Source organism: Leucopleurus acutus (assembly GCF_964270905.1).
Source record: "Leucopleurus acutus genome assembly, chromosome: 7".
In the NCBI taxonomy this organism is placed as follows: Eukaryota; Metazoa; Chordata; class Mammalia; order Artiodactyla; family Delphinidae; genus Leucopleurus; species Leucopleurus acutus.
Genome location: NC_139150.1, coordinates 47,747,072 through 47,770,752, shown reverse-complemented (window position 1 = coordinate 47,770,752; position 23,681 = coordinate 47,747,072). Strand labels below are relative to the sequence as shown.

At 36.3% G+C, this 23,681-nt stretch overlaps 1 protein-coding gene across 2 annotated transcripts in view; it reads right to left on the bottom strand.

Moving 5' to 3' along the window:
• The window catches only part of CEMIP2 (cell migration inducing hyaluronidase 2), a 78,412-nt gene that overhangs the window by 22,336 nt on the left and 32,395 nt on the right, over positions 1-23,681 (bottom strand). For both annotated transcript variants that reach the window (XM_082842147.1, XM_082842146.1), the window contains 9 exons: positions 22,508-22,717; positions 21,991-22,196; positions 21,781-21,850; positions 18,314-18,442; positions 16,021-16,109; positions 5,192-5,323; positions 3,705-3,740; positions 2,788-2,943; positions 61-238 (listed from right to left, as the gene is read on the bottom strand). In XM_082842147.1, coding sequence (XP_082698273.1) covers positions 61-238; positions 2,788-2,943; positions 3,705-3,740; positions 5,192-5,323; positions 16,021-16,109; positions 18,314-18,442; positions 21,781-21,850; positions 21,991-22,196; positions 22,508-22,717 — 1,206 coding nt within the window. The remainder of the gene's footprint in view (positions 1-60; positions 239-2,787; positions 2,944-3,704; positions 3,741-5,191; positions 5,324-16,020; positions 16,110-18,313; positions 18,443-21,780; positions 21,851-21,990; positions 22,197-22,507; positions 22,718-23,681) is intronic.

The window sequence follows — 23,681 nt, the reverse complement described above, 5'->3', positions numbered from 1 at the left end:
TGTGCCATCCCTCCTCTACCCACCATACTCACTGTGTAGGAACCATGAGAACATACTTACATGTGGACCAAACTTCACAAGGGAGATGTTATTCCTGGGGGTTATCTGCCAAGAATTCTTCATGAGGAAGCCAATAGCACTGGTATGCCTATCTGGAGTTGGCACATATTGTTTGAAAGTGCACCTGGTGACATGAATGGGCCCATCATAGATCTGAAAGCCTCTAATTGGGAATGTCCTGTTGAGATACAAGATTTTGTTTAATGCATATGGGCCCGTCCCTTTAACAGCACTTCACTTGCGTACTTGTTTTATAAATACTGTTGAATATCCCATATACACCAAGCACAATTCTAGGATACAGTGGTAACCAAGCAAGATCTCCAATCAAATGAAACTTACACTGCAGTGAGAAAGGCAAACAGAAAAACAATGGACAATTTCAGATAATAAGTGCTTGAAGAAAGTAAAGACATAGTAATACAATAGACTGGGTAGAAGAGAGATGCTATTTTGGATAGAATGGAGGCTTGTCTGAAAAGGTGACTTGGCTTCCTTGAATCAACTCGGTTAAGATCTTTTCTTTGATAACTCATACACTTTAGCTTTAGTTCCAAAATCTCTAGCATGAGAACAAAAGACAAATCTGTGCTTAAACAGAGAGAACCTCCTTTCAAGCCACTAAATGATAGTAAGGAGAAATGATATGCTTAAAAGTACAAAAGTGTAAGTCTGCAAGGCTTACTATGTCAAAGGGGATGGCTAGATTGAGAAATTCATTTTATTCATTTTACTCCTTTCTGTTCCAACATAAACTCCTTAACCTACTAATCATATATTATTAACCGTAATTAATGTACAAAACCCATAATATTCTGGATCCCTTAGGTTTTTCCCCTATTACACTCTCTGGCATTGCAGAGGACTTCTATAGCAACTAATTAGTTTACAGCTTGGTGGTGTTTTACAATAAAAACATAGATGCTAGCAAGCAAATCAAATAGCCTACTTAAAAATCTATGCCTCTAGACATATATACACTACCAAACGTAAAATGGATAGCTAGTGGGAAGCAGCCGCATAGCACAGGGAGATCAGCTCGGCGCCCTGTGACCACCTAGAGGGGTGGGATAGGGAGGGTGGGAGGGAGGGAGATGCAAGAGGGAAGAGATATGGGAACATATGTATATGTATAACTGATTCACTTTGTTATAAAGCAGAAACTAACACAGCATTGTAAAGCAATTATACTCCAACAAAGATGTAAAAAAAAAAAAAACAAAACTATGCCTCCTGATGTTTTTCCAAGGATACATCACAAAACGGTCCTCTGCCATAGAAAAGGTTGTAAAGATACAGTAAAATAAAAACTGGATCCATTGACCAACTAGGAATCTTCATTTCGAAAATTCCTCCTTGGCAAAGAAGCAATAGCATTTTGAAATAAAACTAAAGGCCAGTGTAAAATAAAAATAATGGAATTGAATTGGCCACCATTTTTACTGCAGCCCATACCCAACTAATACAGCCTTTTTTCTTTAATTTACATATTAGAAGAGGCAGCTTTAGCCAAATTGTAAAGAGCAGAGCACTGAAGCCAAACTAACAGGGTTCGAGTCCCACCTTAGCTATTTTTAGTAAGTTACTCACTTATAAAGCAGAATGATGACAGCACCTACCTCACTGGGCTTTGCAAGGATTAACTGAATAATAAAGTATTTTAGAACAGGGCCTGATACATCATAAGCATTTAATAAATGTTTGCCATTAAAAATCCATGAAGTTCCTTTCCTAGTGGCTTCCACGGTCTAACAGGAGTTCTACACATAGCATAGCATATAGTAAAGACGTTCAATATTTCCCAACAACAAACACAGGCGAGAGGAGTCAAGCACAGGCTGCCCTTTGCCAGAAGCTAGTTAAGCCCTTTGGCCAACACTCATTACCTGTCCCCCAAAGCCAACTATGTTTGCCCCATCCCCCTGACCTGTCCTAGCCCAATATCCAGACACAGGGTATATATAGCTTTAAGGGAATTGATGTTTGATAAATTCTGACACTAGCTCCAATGTAAGGCCTTTAGAACACTAGTTTTTCTCTACCTGGTTTTCCTGCAAGTAAAATGACACCTCCAAACTGTGTCTCAGAACTGAGGTACAGATTAATTAGGTAATAGTTCCCTAAAAGTTCTGAAGAATCTTTCTAGTACTAAGTACTATTTTAATGACTGTGATTATTTTGGAAGAAAACATGCCAAAAGTCTACCCCCATACCCTTTCAACATCTGAAACACTGTTAATTATACACCTGTGGTTAGGTTTTGAGTCAGCTTTGGCATCTATCATCTCATTTTCTAGGACTCTTTTCAATAGGTAATTTCCTTTTTCCAGTGGCTATTTCTGAAAACTAACATCACATATTGAGGGAAAACTGACTCAATGTCCATAGTGTTTATGGTTTGGCAGTTTTCTCAAGAAAGAAAAAAAAAAGATTACCAGCTTATATAAGGCCTTACACAGGAAGGATAAACAAGATAGGTTCCTTCATTATAAAATTGATAATGAAATCTATAAAGTGTTTAATAGTTAACGCTCCAGAATTCCAGAGAATACACACAATAGTAATAGCAATAATAACAACAAGAATAATAGTTTTAATAATAATAAGGTCGGAAAAGTGTCACAGTGGGAACCAATCGATACAGGATTATTACAGAAACTTTTGTAAGGGGTTTAGGTTTTCATTTATTGTTTAAATTTAACACTCCTCTGATAAAGCAATGCTTACCTGTTCCTGGGTAACGTCCGAGGCTTCTGGTCTATTCCTCCAGTGCCTACATACTTGTTCTGACCACCCTGAAATCCGTAATTCCTGCTCTCCCCAATAAAGAGAGATTCAGATACCTCTTGGCTGGAACCTTCATCACTTGGGAAGCTTCCGTCACTGTTAAAATGAGAATAATCATTAACCACACATCTCTAGGAAATTTAAATTGACCCTCAAATGAAGGCAAGCTATAACTTTAAAAACCTAAAAATTTTCAAAGTAGCCAGTAGCTTTTTCTGATACATATTAGTGAGTCACCAAAAGGTGCCTCAAAATTGAACATACCTCTTATAAATTAATATGTGCTTGGCAAATTAGATTTAAACAAATGAGATTTAATTTACAGGAACAACTAATTATTTCAGTCCCAAGCAACAATACTGCAAATGAGGAGAATAAACTTGCCCTGGACAATAATTAGAGGAGAAGCATGTTTAAGACGGCAATGAGAATAACTGTTATCTGGAGAAAAATATATAACATAAAAAGTTTCGTTCTTAAAGACCACTGTGAAATTAGACCAACTTCTAAGAAAGAAAATATTTAATCTGCTCCCAACTTTTACTCTCTTCCTCTTTATTCCCCTACTTTTTAAGATCTTTAATCTAAAGATCAAGTGTTTTCTTTTAAGGAAAAAATATGGTGGGCCTACCCTTCTGTGTAATTCCAGCTAGATTCATCTCCTACTCTGGTATAAATTCAATTAATCAATAAAAATGTATTTTTGGCCCTCAAGTGGCATCAGGAAGTGAGTGCTAATTTTTTTAATGTTAATAAATGATATAACATTCCTGTGTTATCAAAAAATATATATCAAGGTTATTCTACCTTACAGCTTTAAAATAATCAGGTAAGTATTTTTAAAAGTAATTACAAACCTGGCAAAGGTCAGTCCTATTCCATTATCTGCAAATCTATAAGAAAAAAGAGAACGAGGGAACATTTTAATTTATCACATCATATAAGAAGAGGTAATTTGCTCAAAATATTTAATTGTTATAAAATCCAGGAGGTTCCAGTAATGTTTACTGTCCAAGACTACACAAAAATTTCACTTTCCAATAATAAAAAGCATAGGCTCCACAGTGAAGGCACCTGGTTCCAATCTCAGCTTTGCCTATTACTAGCTGTGTGACCTTGGGCAAGTTATTCAACCTGTTTGCCCCTCAGTCTTCTCACGTAAAGGTTGAAATAATAATATAAGCTTCCTCATAGGATACTTGAAAGCATTAAAATGCTAATTAGTTTCAACCATTTAGAACAGTGTCTGGCACAGAGTAAGCAGCAGGTAAGTGTTAGCTATAATTATAATTTTTATCATTATACTTGGCCCCCATATCTTTGGGTTCTGCACCCACAGATTCAACCAACTGTGGATCAGAAATATTAAACAAAAAATTCTGGAAAATTCCAAAAAGCAAAACTTGCATTTGTCCAGTGCTGGCAACTATTTACATAGCGTTTACATTGCATTTACAACTATTTAGATAGCATTTACATTGTCTTGGATATAATAAGTAATAGAGATGATTTAAAATATACAGGAGGATGTGTGTAGGTTATATGCAAATACTATGCAATTTTACATAAGGAACTTGAGCATCAGGATTTTGGTACCCATGGGGAGTCCCGGAACCAATCCCCCACGGATACCAAGGAACGACTAATTTTTAACAGTTAGATCATGGTATTCTCTTCAAAACTTTTCAACATTAATACCGAAGCTATTTCTACAGATTTTATACAATATCCATTTTTTTTGCATGATAAAAGTCAGAGATGATGGTAAAATGCCAAGCAGCTAATGTCAGTACCAGCCAGAAAAAAACATTTTTCTAGACTCCTGAACACCAAATCTTACCTCAACATACATCAGACTTCTCCTAAAATTATACAAATGGAAAAGAAGTGAGATGCTTACTGCCTCAAGTCATGTTAACATAAGTCAACAGACTTATTAAGGGAGAATTCAAAACTTTTGTTTTGAATGGCAGTGGAAGAGCATCAGGAAACTGAGTTTCCAAAAGGAAGGAAAAAAATGCAGGTAGTTTCAAAATCTTTATTTAGCGCTCTGACATAGACCATGTTTGTTACATAAAGTTAAAGTCCCAGTTTCTGTTTAATCTCATCAAAAAGCTCTCATGTCACCAGACAAGTTCAGTTCCAATAAAAGCAGCAGAATGAGACGATTCCAAACATTTGCAGTCAGTTAATGCTGGCATATTTCCTCAGAGCTTTTCTATTAGTAATGATACTATGATTCCAGAAACCCCACTGTACTTTTCAGTCTACTGGGTTTTTTAAAAAGCCTTAAAAAGTAAATACATCAGTGTCATCAGATAATAATTTCATAGACAATACCCACGCTGAATTCTGAACGACAATGTCTCCTCCTCTGACCCAAGCTCCGTTATCATTATTTTTAAAAGCAATGAGCCTGTCAATTAAAGCAGCAACACGTGGCTTTTCAGGGTCTGCATCCTGATGAGGCCGAAACCTTGGGGTTAGGAGAAAAAAAAAAAAGAAGGACTTTTAAAAAGAGTAATGAAAAGGCAATGTAAATAAGCTACTTACAATTATAAACTTAAGTGTCAAAAAGCAGAATTTAACTTTGAACAAAACTAAACTAAAAAAAAAACTCCTTAAGACACAACTTAATTATTTACATTTCAAATATTGAAAAAAATACAAATTTGCAGAGAACTGCTTTCATATTTCATAGTTTATTTTTAATCAATTTATATTATAAAAGGGACATTACAGAACACTCTAAGCACTGAAACCATTTCAAAAATAAACAGAAAAACCTCAGACCAGGAAATATAGTATGTTTTCACAAATTCTCAAGCTACATGATATTAATATAAACTTACTGAGTAAATTAATCATATATTTCAACATACATATATGTGAAGCAGAGTATTATTTGAGTTGTGTGCTGGTGAAATGCTTTAGATAGAGAGAAAACTGGATTCAATATCTTTAAAAAGCCTAAATTTTAAATAGATTATACTTATGGAATATTACTCAGCCATAAAAAAGAATGAAATTCTGCCATTTGCAACGTGGATGGTCCTAAAGGGTATTCTACTTAGTGAAATAAGTCAGACAGAGAAAGACAAATACTCTATATTATCACTTATAAGTGTAACCTAAAAAATAAAACAAACAAATGAATATAACAAAACAGAAACAGACTCACAGACACAGAGAACAAACTACTAGTTACCAGTGAGGAGAGAGTAGATGGGGGGGCAACATAAGGGTATGGGATTAAGACATACAAACTACTATGTATGAAATAAATAAGCAACAAGGATATATTGTACAGCACAGGGAAATCTAGCTATTCTTTTATATAACTTTAAATGGAGTATAATCTATAAAAATATTGAATCACTATGTTGTACACCTGAAACTAATATTGTAAATCTACTATAATAAAAAATATAAAGAAAAAATGTATCAGCACTTAAAAAAAGATTGTATTTCATTGACTTATTAATTATAAAGACTGAATGTTACTTTTTCTTTCTTGTCCTTGTAAAATATTTACAAGGACCTTATTGAAAAGGCAAAAAAAAATTGGTATCAAAAACTGTTAACCAGGGGCTTCCCTGGTGGCACAGTTGTTGAAAGTCCCCCTGCTGATGCAGGGGACACGGGTTTGTGCCCCAGTCCGGGAAGATCCCACATGCCGCGGAGCGGATGGGCCCGTGAGCCATGGCCGCTGAGACTGTGAGTCTGGAGCCTGTGCTCCACAATGGGAGAGGCCACAACAGTGGGAGGCCCGCGTACCACACAAAAAAAAAATAAAACAAAAAAAAAACAAAAAAAACTGTTAACCAGGGAGATTGGTTCAAGATGGCAGAGTAGAAGGACGTGCACTCACTCCCTCCTGCGAGAGCAACGGAATCACAACTAACTGCTGAACAATCAATTATAGGAAGACAATGGAACTCACCAAAAAAGATACCCCACATCCAAAGACAAACGAGAGGCCACAATGATACGGCAGGAAGGGCTCAATCTCAAGAAAATCAAATCCTATAACTGCTGGGTGGTTGACTCAAAAACTGGAGTACACTTATACCACAGAAGTCCACCCACTGGAGTGAAGGTTCTGAGTCCCACGTCATGCTTCCCAAGCTGGAGGGCTGGCAACGGGAGGAGGAATTCCTAGAGAATCAGACTTCGAAGCCTAGCGGGATTTGACTGCAGGACTTTGACAGGACTGGGAGAAACAGAGACTCCACTCTTGGCGGGCACACACAAAGTAGTGTGCGCACCAGGACCCAGGGGAAGGAGCAGTGACCCCATAGGAGACTGAACCAGACCTACCTGCTAGGGTTGGAGGGTCTCCTGCAGAGGCAGGGGGTGGCTGTGGCTCACCGTGGGGACAAGGACACTGGCAGCAAAAGTTCTGGGAAGTACTCCTTGGCATGAGCCCTCCCAGAGTCTGCCATTAGCCCCAGCAAAGTCCGGGTAGGGTTTAGTGTTGGGTTGCCTCCGGCCAAACAACGAACAGGGAGGGAACCCAGCTCCACCCATCAGCAGACAAGCAGATTAAAGTTTTACTGAGCTGTACCCACCAGAGCAACACCCAGCTCTACCCACCACCAGTCCCTCGCATCAGGAAACTTGCACAAGCCTCTTAGATAGCCTCATCCACCAGAGGGCAGACAGCAGAAGCAAGAAGAACTACAATTCTGCAGCCTGTGGAACGAAAACCACATTCACAGAAACAGGGACAAAATGAAAAGGCAGAGGACTGTGTAACAGATGAAGGAACAAGGTAAAACCCCAGAAAACAACTAAATGAAGTGGAGATATGCAACCTTCTAGAAAAAGAATTCAGAATAATGATAGTGAAGATGATCCAGGACCCCAGAAAAAGAATGGAGGCAAAGATATAGAAGATGCAAGAAATGTTTAACAAAGACCTAGAAGAATTAAAGAACAAACAACTAGAAGAATTAAAGAACAAACAAACAGAGATGAACAATACAACAACTGAAATGGAAAATACACTGGAAGGAATCAGTAGCAGAATAACTGAGGCAGAAGAACGCATAAGTGACCTGGAAGACAGAATGGTGGAATTCACTGCCATGAAAAAGAATGAAAAGAAATGAAGACAGCCTAAGAGACCTCTGGGACAATATTAAATGCAACAACATTCACATAATACGGGTCCCAACACGGGAAGACAGAGAGACGTGAGAAAATATTTGAAGAGATTATAGTTGAAAACTTCCATAACATGGGAAAGGAAATAGCCACCCAAGTCCAGGAAGCACAGAGAACCCCACGCAGGATAAACCCAAGGAGAAACACAATGAGACACACAGTAATCAAATTCACAAAAATTAAAGAAAAAGAAAAATTACTGAAAGCAACAAGGGAGAAACAACAAATAACATACAAGGGAACTGCCATAAGAAACAACAAATAACATACAAGGGAACTGATTTCTCAGCAGAAACTCTACAAGCCAGAAGTGAGTGGCATGATATATTTAAAGTGATGAAAGGGAAGAAACTACAACCAAGATTACTCAACCTGGCGAGGATCTCATTCAGATTTGACGGAGAAATCAAAAGCTTTACACACAAGCAAAAGCTAAGAGAATTCAGCAACACCAAACCAGCTCTACAACAAATGCTAAAGGAACTTCTCTAAGTGGGAAACACAAGAGAAGAAAAGAACCTACAAAAACAAACCCAAAACAATTAAGAAAATGCTAATAGGAACATACATATCGATAATTACCTTAAACGTGAATGGATTACACGTTCCAACCAAAAGACACAGGCTCGCTGAATGGATACAAAAACTAGACCCATATATATGCTGTCTACAAGAGACCCACTTCAGACCTAGGGACACATATGACTGAAAGTGAGGAGATGGAAAAAGAAATCCATGCAAATGGAAATCAAAAGAAAGCTGGAGTAGCAATTCTCATATCAGATAAAATAGACTTTAAAATAAAGAATGTTACAAGAGACAAGGAAGGACACTACATAATGATCAAGGGATCAATCCAAGAAGAAGATATAACAATTATAAATATATATGCACCCAACACAGGAGCACCTCTATACATAAGGCAACTGCTAACAGCTATAAAAGAGGAAATGGACAGTAACACAATAATAGTGGGGACATTAACACCTCACTTACACCAATGGATGGATCATCCAAACAGAAAATTAATAAGGAGATAGAAGCTTTAAGTGACACAACAGACCAGATAGATTTAATTGATATTTATAGGATATTCCATCCAAAAACAGCAGATTACACTTTCTTCTCAAGTGCACATGGAACATTCTCCAGGACAGATCACACCTTGGGTCACAAATCAAGCCTCAGTAAATTTAAGAAAATTGAAATCATATCAAGCACCTTTTCTGACCACAACACTATGAAATTAGAAATCAATTACAAGGGAAAAAAATGTAAAAAACACAAACACATGGAGGATAAACAGTATGTTACTATATAACCAAGAGATCACTGAAGAAATCAAAGAGGAAATCAAAAAATACCTAGAGACAAACTACAATGAAAACACGATGATCCAAAACTTATGGGATAGAGCAGTTCTAAGAGGGAAATTTATAGCAATACAAGCCTACCTCAAGAAACAAGAAAAATCTCAAATAAACAACCTAACCTTACACCTAAAGGAACTAGAGAGAGATGAACAAACAAAACCCAAAGTTTGTAGAAGGAAAGAAATCATAAAGATCAGAGCAGAAATAAACGAAGTAGAAAAAAAGAAAACAATAGCAAGGATCAATAAAACTAGAACATGGTTCTTTGAGAAGATAAACAAACTTGATAAACCATTAGCCAGACTCATCAAGAAAAAGAGGGAGAGGGCTCAAGTCAAAAAAATTAGAAATGAAAAAGGAGAAGTTACAACAGACATCACAGAAATACAAAGCATCCTAAGAGACTACTATAAGCAACTCTATGCCAATAAAATGGACAACCTCAAAGAAATGGACAAATTCTTAGAAAAGCATAACCTTCCAAGACTGAACCAGGAAGAAATAGAAAATATGAACAGATCAATCACAAGTAATGAAATTGAAACTGTGATTAAAAATCTTCCAAAAAAAAACTTCCAACAAACAAAAGTCCAGGACCAGATGGCTTCACAGGTGAATTCTATCAAACATTTAAGAATAGATAACACCAATTCTTCTCAAAATCTTTCAAGAAATTGCAGAGGAAGGAACACTCCCAAACTCATTCTATGAGGCCACCATCACCCTGATACCAAAAACAGACGAAGATACTACAAGAAAACAAAATGACAGATCAATATCACTGATGAATATAGATGCAAAAATCCTCAACAAAATACTAGCAAAGAGAATCCAATAACACATTAAAAGGATCATGCACCATGATCAAGTGGGATTTATCCCAGGGATGCAAGGATTCTTCAATATACGCAAATCAATCAATGTGATACGCCATATTAACAAATTGAAGAAGAAAAACCATACGATCATCTCAATAGATACAGAAAAAGCTTTTGACAAAATTCAACACCCATTTATGATAAAAACTCTCCAAAAAGTGGGCACAGAGGGAATCTATCTCAACATAATAAAGGCCATATATGACAAAGCCACGACAAACATCATTCTCAATGGTGAAAAACTGAAAGCATCTCCTCTGAGATCAGGAACAAGACAAGGATGTCCACTCTCACCACTATTATTCAACATAGCACAGTAATCAGAGAAGAAAAAGAAATAAAAGGAATATAAATTGGAAAAGAAGAAGTAAAACTGTCACTGTTTGCAGATGACATGATACTATACATAGAGAATCCTAAAGATGCTACCAGAAAACTACTAGAGCTAATCAATGAATTTGGTAAAGTAGCAGGATACAAATTTAATGCAGAAATCTCTTGCATTCCTACACACTAATGATGAAAAATCTGAAAGAGAAATTAAGGAAACACTCCCATTTACCATTGCAACAAAAAGAATAAAATACTGAGGAGTAAACCTACCTAGGGAGACAAAAGATGTGTATGTAGAAAACTGTAAGACACTGATGAAAAAAATTAAAGACGATACAAACTGATGAAGAGATATACCATGTTCTTGGATTGGAAGAATCAATATTGTGAAAATGACTATACTACCCAAAGCAATCTACAGATTCAATGCAATCCCCATCAAATTATCAATGGCATTTTTTATAGAACTAGAACAAAAAATCTTAAAATTTGTATGGAGACACAAAAGACCCTGAATAGCCAAAGCAGTTTTGAGGGAAAAAAATGGAGCTGGAGGAATCAGACTCCCTTATTTCATACTATACTACAAAGCTACAGTAATCAAAACAATATGGTACTGGCACAAAAACAGAAATACAGATCAATGGAACAGAATAGAAAGCCCAGAGATAAACCCATGCACCTATGGTCAACTAATCTATGACAAAGGAGTCAAGGATATACAATGGAAAAAAGACAGTCTCTTCAATAAGTGGTGCTGGGAAAATTGGATAGCTACATATAAAAGAATGAAATTAGAATACTCCCTAACACCATACACAAAAATAAACTCAAAATGGATTAGAGACCTAAATGTTAGACACTGTAAAACTCGTAGAGAAAAACATAGGAAGAACACTCTTTGACATAAATCACAGCAATATATTTTTTGATCCACCTCCTAGAATAATGGAAATAAAAACAAAAATAAACAAATGGGACCTAATCAAACTTAAAAGCTTTTGCAAAGCAAAGGAAACTACAAACAAGATGAAAAGACAACCCTTAGAATGGGAGAAAATATTTGCAAACGAATCACCAAAGGATTAATCTCCAAAATATATAAACAGCTCAATATTAAAAAAACAAACAACCCAATCAAAAAATGGGCAGAAGACGTAAATAGACATTTCTCCAAAGAAGACACACAGATAGCCAAGAAGCACATGAAAAACTGTTCAACATCACTATTAGAGAAATGCAAATCAAAACTACAATGAGGTATCACCTCACACCATTTAGAATGGGCATCATCAGAAAATCTACAAACAACAAATGCTGGAGACGGTGTGGAGAATAGGGAACACTCTTGCACTGTTGGTGGGAGTGTAAATTGATACAGCCACTATGGAGAACAGTATGGAGGTTCCTTAAAAAACTAAAAATAGAATTACCATATGACCCAGCAATCCCGCTACTGGACATACACCCAGAGAAAACCATAATTCAAAAAGACACATGCACCCCAATGTTCATCACAGCACTATTTACAATAGCCAGGTCATGGAAGCAACCTAAAAGCCATCAACAGACAAATGGATAAAGAAGTTGTGGTACATATATACAATGGAATATTACTCAGCCATAAAAAGGAACGAAAGTGGGTCATTTGTAGAGAGGTGGATGCATCTAGAGACTGTCATACAGAGTGAAGTAAGTCAGAAAGAGAAAAACAAATATTGTATATTAACACATACATGTGGAACCTAGAAAAATGGTGCAGATGAACCGGTTTGCAGGTAGAAACTGATACACAGACATAGAGAACAAACGTATGGACACCAAGGGGGGAAAGCGGTGGGGGTGTGTGTGTGTGATGAATTGGGAGATTGGGATTGACATGTATACACTGATGTATATAAAATGGATAACTAATAAGAACCTGCTGTATAAAAAAATACAATAAAATTCAAAATTTTTTTCTTAAAAAAAACCCGGAAAACCCTGTTTACCGGGAATTCCCTGGCAGTTCAGTGGTTAGCACTCCGCACTTCCACTGCAGGGGGCACGGGTTCAATCCCTGGTCGGGGAAGTAAGATCCCACATGCTATGCAGCATGGCACCCCCCCCCACCAAAAAAAACAACAAAAAAACCTCTGTCAACTGTAACAACTTAAATAATTCCATAAGGCCACCTAATTTTTAAAAAGATCATTTCCATCATAATCTTACAGAGCTGGGCAGGTGGGGAGAGAAAAAACTACACAGCTTTACAAAAACCATTTCAGCCAGTTGAGATTTTCAATCATACGTGAAAGAAACATCATTTGCACAAACATCACTATGAAAGTTGCTGGCACATGGTAGGTGCTCATCAAATATGTATGGTTTGAGAAGCAGCTATGCCCAGAAGACAGCAAGTGCAAAGGTCCTTAGGCATGAGTGAGCTTGGCATATTGAAGGGACAATAAGCAGATTGGCTGGTAAGTAAGAACCAAGAGGGAGAGGATAGACACGAAGGCATGTGCCAGGCAAGGGTGTGGTTCTTTATTCTAAATGCAAAGGTAAAAGTAGAACGGTGGTTGCCAGGGGCTGGAGGGAGGAGGAAATGGCGAAGTGATAGTCAAAGGGGCACAAAAGGTTTAGTTATGTAAGATAAATAAAGTCTAGAGATCTACTCTACAGCATAGTGCCTATAGCTAAAAATACTGTATTGTATACTTAAAATTTGCTGAGAGTAGATCTTCAGGGTAAGTGATCTTTCCACAAAAAATTTAATTTTTTTAATTAAAAAAATAATGACCATAAAGGAGGTAGAAGGAAACTTTGGCAGGTGATGGATAAGTCTATGCCCTTGAGAGTTCATGGGTGTGTACTTATCTCCAAACTTACCGAGTTCTATACATTATATATGCACAGCTTTTTACATGTCAATCATACCTCAATAAAGCAGGTGGATAAATAAATAAGTGTGATGGAAAGTCATCAGAAACATGGAGTCAGGGCAGTGATATAACCGGATTTCACTTTTTAACTGGTCACTAGCTGCTACTTGGTGAAAGGATAATGGAGAACGGATGGTAAGGAGACCAATCTAGAAAGCGCTACATCCACCCTTAGATTGTGTACATAAGGCCTTATACTAAATGGCTCTGACCTAAGGGGTAAAAAGTCTGACTCTGAGCCATCACCCACTCTTCTGGCATTGTAGTTGCTGCCAAACAGCTTTGCAGTCATCACATAATATCAAGCAGATGGAAGAGTTCTGGTAAGGAAACTACACAATGTTCTAAAAGAAAGCCAAAAAGAAAAAAAAAAAAAGTACAGTCAAGCAACATCTGATTTTCTGCTGTAGCCGTCTCATTTTTTCTGAAATTTCTATCCATATAAATCACTGACCACTTGCTCAGATAACCTTTATTTTTCATCCTCTTTCCCACTTGGTATGTAGAAAATGCAGTTAATTTTCTATCACCTTCATGTATAAGCCTTCAGCACACTTTCCAACTCTCCCTTAATTGTCCTCTGCTTTAAATGCACTTGTTGGTTCTCATGCTCTTTTACCCTTTTAGATGAAATTTCCCAATCTTAAACTGGGAGCTTTCTGGATTTAAAATATCCCATCTTTGGATTCCTGTAATTTCATATCTTGAAGACACAAGGAAAGGCTCATCTGATTAACTATTAGGTCAACTTCCCCTTTGTTGAACACACTAAATATCTTCTGGATCCCATGAGTCTGATGTTTAATTCATGGGCTGGCTTATTACTCATTTGTGTTTGAGTTTTATCATTTTTACTCATGTCTGAACTGCATGAATGCATGAGGGCATATCTTATACATTAGTTTATACAAAATTAAATGTATATACTAGCTGTCAAATGTCTTGTTACTCCTCTCCTATAATCAGTTCTTTTCAATAACAACTTCCAAATGGAGTCTAATTCCTTACCAATATGTATGTATTTATAAACTAGTAACAAAAGTAAGAGAGAGCAGAGGAAAGAATACCATTATCATAATATCATACACTCACACACGGTAAAGAACTTCTTAGGCCACTATGAACAAGTTGTTTTATTGTCAAGTATAATGAAAATATCAATAGATTCTGAAATATATTTTCTCATCCATCCATTTATACACACACATGTAATTTTTTAAGGCAGATAAGAGAGTCAATTGTGCTGTGTATAAAGTTTTTTCTGTTAATACTAACTTAGCAAAGTACACATTATTAGTTCTACCAGTTATAACAAACTCTTTTAAAAAGCAGCAGCAATCTTCTAGCAAAGATTTGTTTTGTCAGTTAATATTCTCTTTTTGGTTCATAATTTGTTGTCATCTGTATGCTCCTTTTTCTTCTCAAGTTTATCTCCTCTTTTTCCATGTCATACCTTGCCCAGCTATTAGGTGTCCAGTACCTTCCTTGTGTTTTATTTAAACAATGCCCACAATTTCTCCACTTGTCAAATGTTTTCTGATCATTGCTTTACTATATTTCAGGCTCAACTTGCCCTTTAACAATGACTAATTTTACTAACTTATTTGCCCAGTTTTCTCCTGACCTTTATTACTGTGTCACAAGGATTCTGCTTTACCAACCTCCATTGTGACTCCTACTTTATTCCCTTGTGAACAATAGCGCCTGTCATCCTTTTCGTAAATAACTGTCAACAGAGCCTATTAAATCTAGAACCCTTTCAGATCCTTTAGTTGGTCAATCAACTTCAAGTATAGAAAAACAACATGTACACAGCTTCTACTGAATATGACCTTAAGTTGCCATCTTTTCCAGAAAATTTTGTTTCCATTGGAGATATTTTATTTATTTTGGCTCATACACAGCATGTAAAAAAAAAACTTTGTTGAAATGCTGATCCATATCCTAACCACATTTTGTGGTTATAAAGGAGAGTAACACATAGCCCAGCTATGATATGCATCTGAGAGTACGAAGAACTGAACCAGAACTAGCTTAATCATCAAGTTTGAGACTTTTCCCTTTGAAACAGATTTAACGCGACATTCCACTTTGACCACTAACAATAAATTATATATGCCTTGGTTTTCAGGGATTATATTAAAACATCTTAGCTTAACTTGTTTTTCAATGAATCATGTTCTACTTTTGGCCAAATTTTGAACCCTTTTTCAACATATCTCTCTTCTTTTTCTTTCTCTTTCTACAACTCTCTCTAACATCAATTTACAACTGTCAAAAAGAGAAAAAGCATCAATTTCTTTGGCATCTCAATAAGATGAAAAGCCCAGCCACAGGACCTAGAACAGCAAAATAAATGTTTTTCCAAAACCCTCCTACAAACCCTGAAAACTTCAGTTTAAACATGTTACTGGAGAAAGAGCGCAACAGCTTAACTCAGAAAGTTTTACTTTGGCAAGATATGGCTTGAGTGTGATTTAAAAGGACCAGTTCTACCTTGCACTGTTATCCAAACAGAGGTACTCCCTTGGGTCAGCAGCACTAGCATTGGTTGTTTTGACACCTTTGTCAATAAATAAGCCAGCCTGGAAAATATAATAATGGACTGAAATGAATATGAATCCCAAGTTATAACTATATATATAATGATTCATGAAATAAGTTTTAGCTTATCACATCTACCAAAAAAGGAGGGAGAAGGGAATAAACAGCAAAGCAAAGGTATTACAAAAAGAGCTACTTTACTGTATTTTTAAAATACTTTTACTCATTCGGTCATTCAGCAAACATTTATTTAGTGCCCACCTTAGGGTAGGCACCAAGCATTATACGTCAACCAGAAAACTATGGTCTTTGCTGTTACTGACACATAAACTAGCAGGAAGACATGCAATGAAATAAACAATTACCATCCAATATGATAAGTATATAACAAAGGAAGTAGATGATGCTTTGGCAGCACATAAGAAAAGCACCAAGATAAGACCTTTTGTGAAGGTAAGAGAGAGAGAATTCAGGGAATGTCTCCAAAAAGAAGTGACATCCTAAAGCTGAAACTTAAATGAACTAACCACACAGAACAGGTCAGGGATGAAGGGCAGCAAGTGGGTGGGAAACAGTTGAAGAACCCAGAGGAAAGTACTCAAGGGAATCATTTGTACAAAACATCTGGGGATGAGAGAAAGCATGGCACATCTGAGGGAAAAAAATCTTAGCTGGACTAATAGGAAATGTATAAAGGGAGGAAAGGTAAGGAAGAAGACTAAAGAGAAGCAAATGCCAGATGGTGCAGAGTTGATACGCTAAAGAGTCAAGACAATGGGACGTTTAATAAAGGCAATGGAATCAAGTGCATTTTAAGAAAGAATACTGTGGCTACAAGATGGATAATGAATTAGAAAGGGGCAAAAAGAGAGATAAGAGAAAAAATAGGAGCTGACTACAGTAATCCAGAAGAGAAATAAAGGTGACCTAGACTCGTGACAGTAGTAACAGGTAAAATAGAGTGAGAATTCTTTACTAGGTAGAATTGATACCATTTGTAATTAATAAAATGTCTAAGGATAAGGGAAAGGAAACAAACAATAAAGGTTCATATATTTCTAGTCTGGGCAATTAAGTGGCTAATGGTTTCATTCACTGAAACGAAGACACAGAAATGGGTCTGGGGACAAAAATAAGGATTTTCGTGTTGAACACATTTTATTTATGTGTCCCTGAGACACCCAGCAGGCTGGATGTCTGATATCACTCTGGATAGTCAGTCCCAAATTTAATAAGTTAAAACCTAATAAATCCACTCATTATTTAGATCTAATACCTTTTATTTTAAATTGATGCAGTAGATTACTATATGTCCTCATGGTATATGACATTTAAAAAATTAATTAGAATAAGGTGTTTTTTGTAATACCACTTATAATTAGAAAATTTTGAGGATTTCTGCTTTGAAGTGCTGCTTTCAACAGTTACTAGCCTTAATCAACTATTCAGTTCATAAAAACCACAATTCTTTCTAAGTTTTTTCCTCTCTCAAGTCTTCATCAAGTGATTCTAAGCTCTTCAAAGTACATCACACTTAGGTTTTTAAAGGATCCTCTGAGTATCATAAATGGAAAGTATTAATTCAACTTTGATGGGCACATCAGAGTAAAGAATCTGGGCATTGTATCACATGATGAAAATATCAAGATGCCTTGGAAGCATAAAATGAACCAGATGCATTTATCACCAGGGAGGTGGGGACAAGTGCCAAATATCATGAAAGTTAGAGTTCTTAAATGGCCTTTCGTCTCCTTGACCTATATATCATTTTAAATTGGGTCAAATATTCTTAAACAATATTTCACTATTTACATAACTAGTATTAAGTGTCCAATAGGACACCCTATTAGCACTGAGAGAAGAGAGAAAATATGCTTTTTAAGCTCCAGAAGCATATAATACACTAATGTGTACATCCTTAGAAACATGTAATGATATTAAAGATTGGAAAGAAGGCAAGGGGAGGGAAGGAAGAGGATGAGGATTCATAGGTCAAGTCCATTATTATAATTATTCAGATTGCATGTACATGTGTGCCGTAGCATATATTCCTATGTGTGTATAAACAGAAAGCTGTCTATACATCCTGAATGTGGCAAGGTTAGGAGTCTGCTTATTTAATCACAAATTACTTTCTCTGATGACAAGTTCTACCTAATATTAACATTTCTCAGTTGTAATCACAGTAGTCCATCCTTTACCCTGCAAATCGTTATGTACTGATTGTTAAAATTTAGGAACCTACCTTAAAACTTGAATGGACCCTGTTGTTATAAAATATTCCCAATGGAGTGAGTTCTGGTTTTGCTAAGAGCTGCAATCCACTGGATTCCCCCGTAGGTTCCTTGTGGAATAAATACCATATTCCAGCATCCTATAATTAAAAGGGCAAGATTATTAAAAAGCCTCCTTTTATAAAGCCACTCTATGAAACACTCTCACATAACCTAAGCATTTCACAAACAAGTTTCATCTTTTTAACACTAATTATTCATTGGTTCAGGTTCAGAATTGACTCTAAGAGTTGTGCACTCATCTAGTACACTCAAAGCAGTATATCAGGCTTAAAAAAAAAGGCATATTTAACTTTGCTTGTAAGATGGGACGAAAGATAGAATTGGCTGATACCAAAATTTATTTTCGAAGTAACTTTCCCATCATTATCTACTTTAAAAACTCATGCAGCCAGGACATGGAAGCAACCTAAATGTCCATCAATAGAGGAATGGATAAAGAAGATGTGGTATGTACATACACACACAAACATACACACACACACACACACACACACACACACACACACACACACACACAATGGAATATTACTCAGCAATGAAAAAGAACAAAATAATGCCATTTGTAGCAACATGGCTGGACCTAGAGATTGTTATACTGAGTGAAGTAAGTCAGACACAGAAAGACAAATATCATATGATATCACTTATACGTGGAACCTAAAAAAAAGGGTACAAATGAAGTTATTTACAAAACTGAAGTAGAGTCATGGATGTATTTGGTTGGTCAAAAAGTTCATTTGGCCAATCCAGTAGAAAAGAAACTTTTGGTTACCAGGGGATAACGGGTGGTAGGGGGGGCAGGGATAAACTGGGAGATTGGGACTGATATATACACACTATTATACATAAAATAGATAACTAATAAGAACCTGCTGTATAGCACAGGGAACTCTACTCAGTTCTCTGTAATGGCCTATCTGGGAAAAGAATCTAAAAAAAAAAGAGCGGTTATATGTACATGTATAACTGATTCACCTGAAATTAATACAACATTGTAAATCAACTATACTCCAATAAAAAATTTTTTTAAATCAAAGTATTAAATAACAGCTGGGGGAAAAAAAAAAGTCATACAGAACTAGAACCAAATCCTCCCTTCCCTTCCATGTGACCAGGACAGCACAGCCTTTTAGCAATATGGGTTTTTTTCTGTTTACCTCCAAACCTGATCAATAGATGAGTCATACCTATTAAACAACTATCCATCACTGACTTCTTTCAAACAACTCCAGTGCCCTTCTTGTCCCGAGGCAAATTTTTGCCAAACAGAAAAAACCACCACACACATGAATCAGGATGCTGTCTCAGGCTAGGTCCTGTCTGTTCAACTTCAATGTTACTTAACTTAACCAAAGCAGAACAGTTTGAAAATTTCTGACACTCAAAATGAGATATAAAAATCGAAATGAAATGTTCTTAATCTCTGTGATAATTTTTTATTTTACAATTTAATTAAAAATCAGCCCAATGTGAAGGACAACTTCACATGAAGGAACTCTGATTAAACAGATTGTTAAAACTCAAATATATAGTCCAAAAGTATGGTAGCAAATTTAGCAAATTTAGCAAACATTTATTTAGTGCCAGGTCTCAAAGAATTCATACTCTAATGGGAAATACAGAGAGAACTAAAATATAATATATGTAATAAGTACTATATTAGTTGTAACGAAGTCCTTTAGGAGCATAGAGATATGAATTGTGGAAAACATATCACCAAAACGAATGCAATATGTGGCATTTTTCCATGATAAAACTTTACAGATGGGTCTTAGTAAAACAAACTACTCTGAAAAATGTGTCTGCCACCTCTATTCTTTTGGGCACAAAACAGACTTGGAGGGCTGTGAAGAAGGCTCCATACCATAGCCCTATAAACTGAGGGCAGAGTAAACCCTCCCAAGATGCAATGGAGTTTCAGGTTTGGGGATAGAAAAAGCGGGATAAGGAGGTAGCAGCTGTTTCCTGTTAAAACTCTGTGGTGTCAAAACAGGCAAAGAGAGCTTTGTAAAATGCAGTGGAAAGGTACCAAGAAGAAAGGGTTTGATTTACTTTGGGAGGAAAACCCTTGCCAAAACATGAGCTTTACTGGAACAATTTTTCTGGAGAGAAAAAAAGAACTCACAGAATGCAAAGGACGAAGAACACACAGGAGATGGAAAAGATAGAGACCTGCTTTCTTCTTTTCTCACATGAGGCCTAATAAGGATGTCTGGCAACCTCACCTTACATTTTTCATGGACTATTTGCAATTTGCTTTGATCTTCTACCCATGACTTCTGAAAACAGCTGAAAGGAAGCTCTGCTCTGACTGTTGATTTGTAATGTAACAGATCAGAAGATGATCCTGGGGTAAGACTGCACATCAAACCCTTGGTCACCTTTACCCAAAATCTCATCTTCCAATCAGAAACTCTCAACACAAATCCCGTATGGGCTCAACAAATATTTGATAAAAAATGAATGAATAGAAGCCTGAAATGATTGAATGTCCAGGTCTCTGCTCTGTCAAATAAGAATTTTATGTTTTATGTTTTTAAGAAAAATCACAGATGTGAATTCTACCATCACCCAGTGATACCTGTTTTCTGGTTATCTTGAAGAAATACTCCCTTCAACTATTTTTTATTTCATCCTGGGAAACAATGCTAGGTATTTCTTTCCTTTTTAAATGTTAATAGCCATGATGTATATATATGAATATTCAGGTTTTGCTACAAAGCTCATATTTCTGTGCTATAGTTTTCAGCACAGATATACTCATAATAGTATCATGTCTTAAAGATTCATTTTTGTTATAAATTAGCAGCTCTAAAAACACACAATTACAAATGTAAATTTCTCCAAGCTTATCCAGGAGACATTTCTGTCATCCAAAAACAGTTCATTTATTCTCTTTAGTTATCCCTGTGTATGTGTATGTGAAACAATTTAAGGCACACAATTGAGTCCTTGCTTTACCAAAGAGATGAAATCCCTAAGTGTATACAATCCCTGTATTTAACAAAAGGATCTGCCCCTTTGACCAGAATGACCACTGTCATAATATTCTACAGAATAATCCACTCTCATAAGGCTTTCTTTGCTCATTAATATATGACTGAAATAGGGAAGCCAGAAAGATCGTACATAATACACTAAAAATACACTCTGGAGATGGCATGATAACCCTAGATATGAGCCCACCTCTTTTCTGGCATTTAGCGCCTGTCTTACTACACTCATAAACACTAACTGGCACAAATGATTTAGAAAAAATAGAAGAACCATCTCAACTATAGCCTGCTCTCAATGAAATAAGCTGTACCAGAAAGCAAGGTGCTTGAGTTAGATTACCACAAACTACATTGCATATATATAAACCAGAATACTTACAAACTTAAATACAAAAAAACTGAAGCACTTTATTATTTACCTGTGAGCCTGCAGCTGCATTATTAATCAGATTATTGTTGGGATGAGCAATCCAGAAAGTTGAAACAGCCCTGAAAGGCATTTTTTAAGGTTATTTAAACATTCATCAGGAAAAATCCCACCTATTAAAAACCTCCCCCAAAATATCTTCCCCAAAAGCCAACAGCCCTTGACCATCACAAGTGAGTTTTTCACTCCGCCAATTACTCACATACAGTCAGTGGCAGGCACGGGGATGTAATTTCCAAACACTTTTTCCCGCATGGTGGTACACATGGAGTTATTCCTATCAGTGGGAAGTAGGGTGCCTGGTTTGGTGAGGAGTCCCAGATTGTGGAACAAAGTGTTTCTCTGTTCAATACCATCTTCCAAAAAGAAACAATGACCTAGTGTGTCAAATCCGATGGTGTCTTTTATCTGCAGAAATACAAGTGTATGATGTCACTGGTAACAAGATTGACTGCGGTTTAAGCGACAAGTGCTATTCATGAGGCATGCTCAGTACAAAAGCAAAAACAAGTTTTGATCTTAGCTGATGGGGCAAAGTCAAATGTCAGGGTTCATTGATCTCTTAAAAGAACAGAGAAAAACAGCAGAACTCTCAGTGAAGCAGGATAGAGTAAGACATGTGGTATAACAGCTTACTTATATAAAATTGAGAAGTCATGAGAATGAAGGAGAGCTAACTGTTTCCATAATATGCATCAACATAATGTGAGGCTACTTACCAGCAAGCCATTTGTCCCATGCACAGTGATGCACCTTGAGAAGCTGTGATGAATAGATAGGCCGTCCACAAACGTTGCATGTCTGTACCCTCCTTTATAATCCACGTCTCCACACAGGTGAAAATGAACAGGATACCGCCCCAGGTGCTGCTGACCCATGTGTTTCAATTCCACATGAGAAAGATGGACTGAAGTAAAATTTTTCTTTATCTGTAAGATAACCAAAATCAAACTAATACGTAAGCAAAGTAGCTTCAGCAAAGTAGCTCAGAATAGCAAAGTAGCAAAAAATATTGTTTTAACAGAAAATATCTGAAGGAGACTAGACTAGACTGTTTTCCTGGATCATAATTTAGCAAATGCTTCTTTACATAAGTGAATGCTTTGAAGAGCAATAAAAATAGCCTCTCATTAGGAATAAAGGAAATGTAACAAGGAAAACTACAGAAATGGTTTCTGTATATATGTTTGGGTTTGTTCAAATATTTTGGCCATTTCCAGTCTTGTCTTATTCTTTCATTTCTATAATCTCCACCAGAGTTTGATAAATAATTATTTCTAAATCCTCCCTCAATGTTTTAGTTAGCACATACTGTTGTTTACTTGAGTCCTTTTTAAAAACGCCTCTGTTGATCCACCACTGGAGCGATCTCAATATTTACAAACACTGGATTTTTTATCACACTACTAAAAACAAAGAAATGACACTGACCAACATTTTAGAAATCACTGCAATAGAAACGTAGCCAACAATAATAGCCTACTCAATGCACAAAAACTGATTTTAAGACACATGTAGCCAAAATGCAGCCCAGGAGTCCAATACATTAGTACATAGAGCAATGCTTAGCACACAGTAAGTGTTTAGTACTTTTACAGAGTAAAAATCTGCATACAAAAAATATCTTTACAGAAACATATTTTGAATGTGTACTGCTTACCGTTTCATAATATGTTTTTTAAAAAAAAAACTGATTCTTTCAGAGATTGCATGCATGATACTGAGATTGTTTCTCTGTCTGTATAATTGGTTCTTCCCAATGTAAATTGATTTAATCCTTCACAGGACAATTCTTAAATGGTTTAACTATAGGTCCAGATCAACTAAATAAAGATATAACCTTATCTTTTAATCATCTAAAATCTCATTGCTATTGAATAAAGAAATAAAATA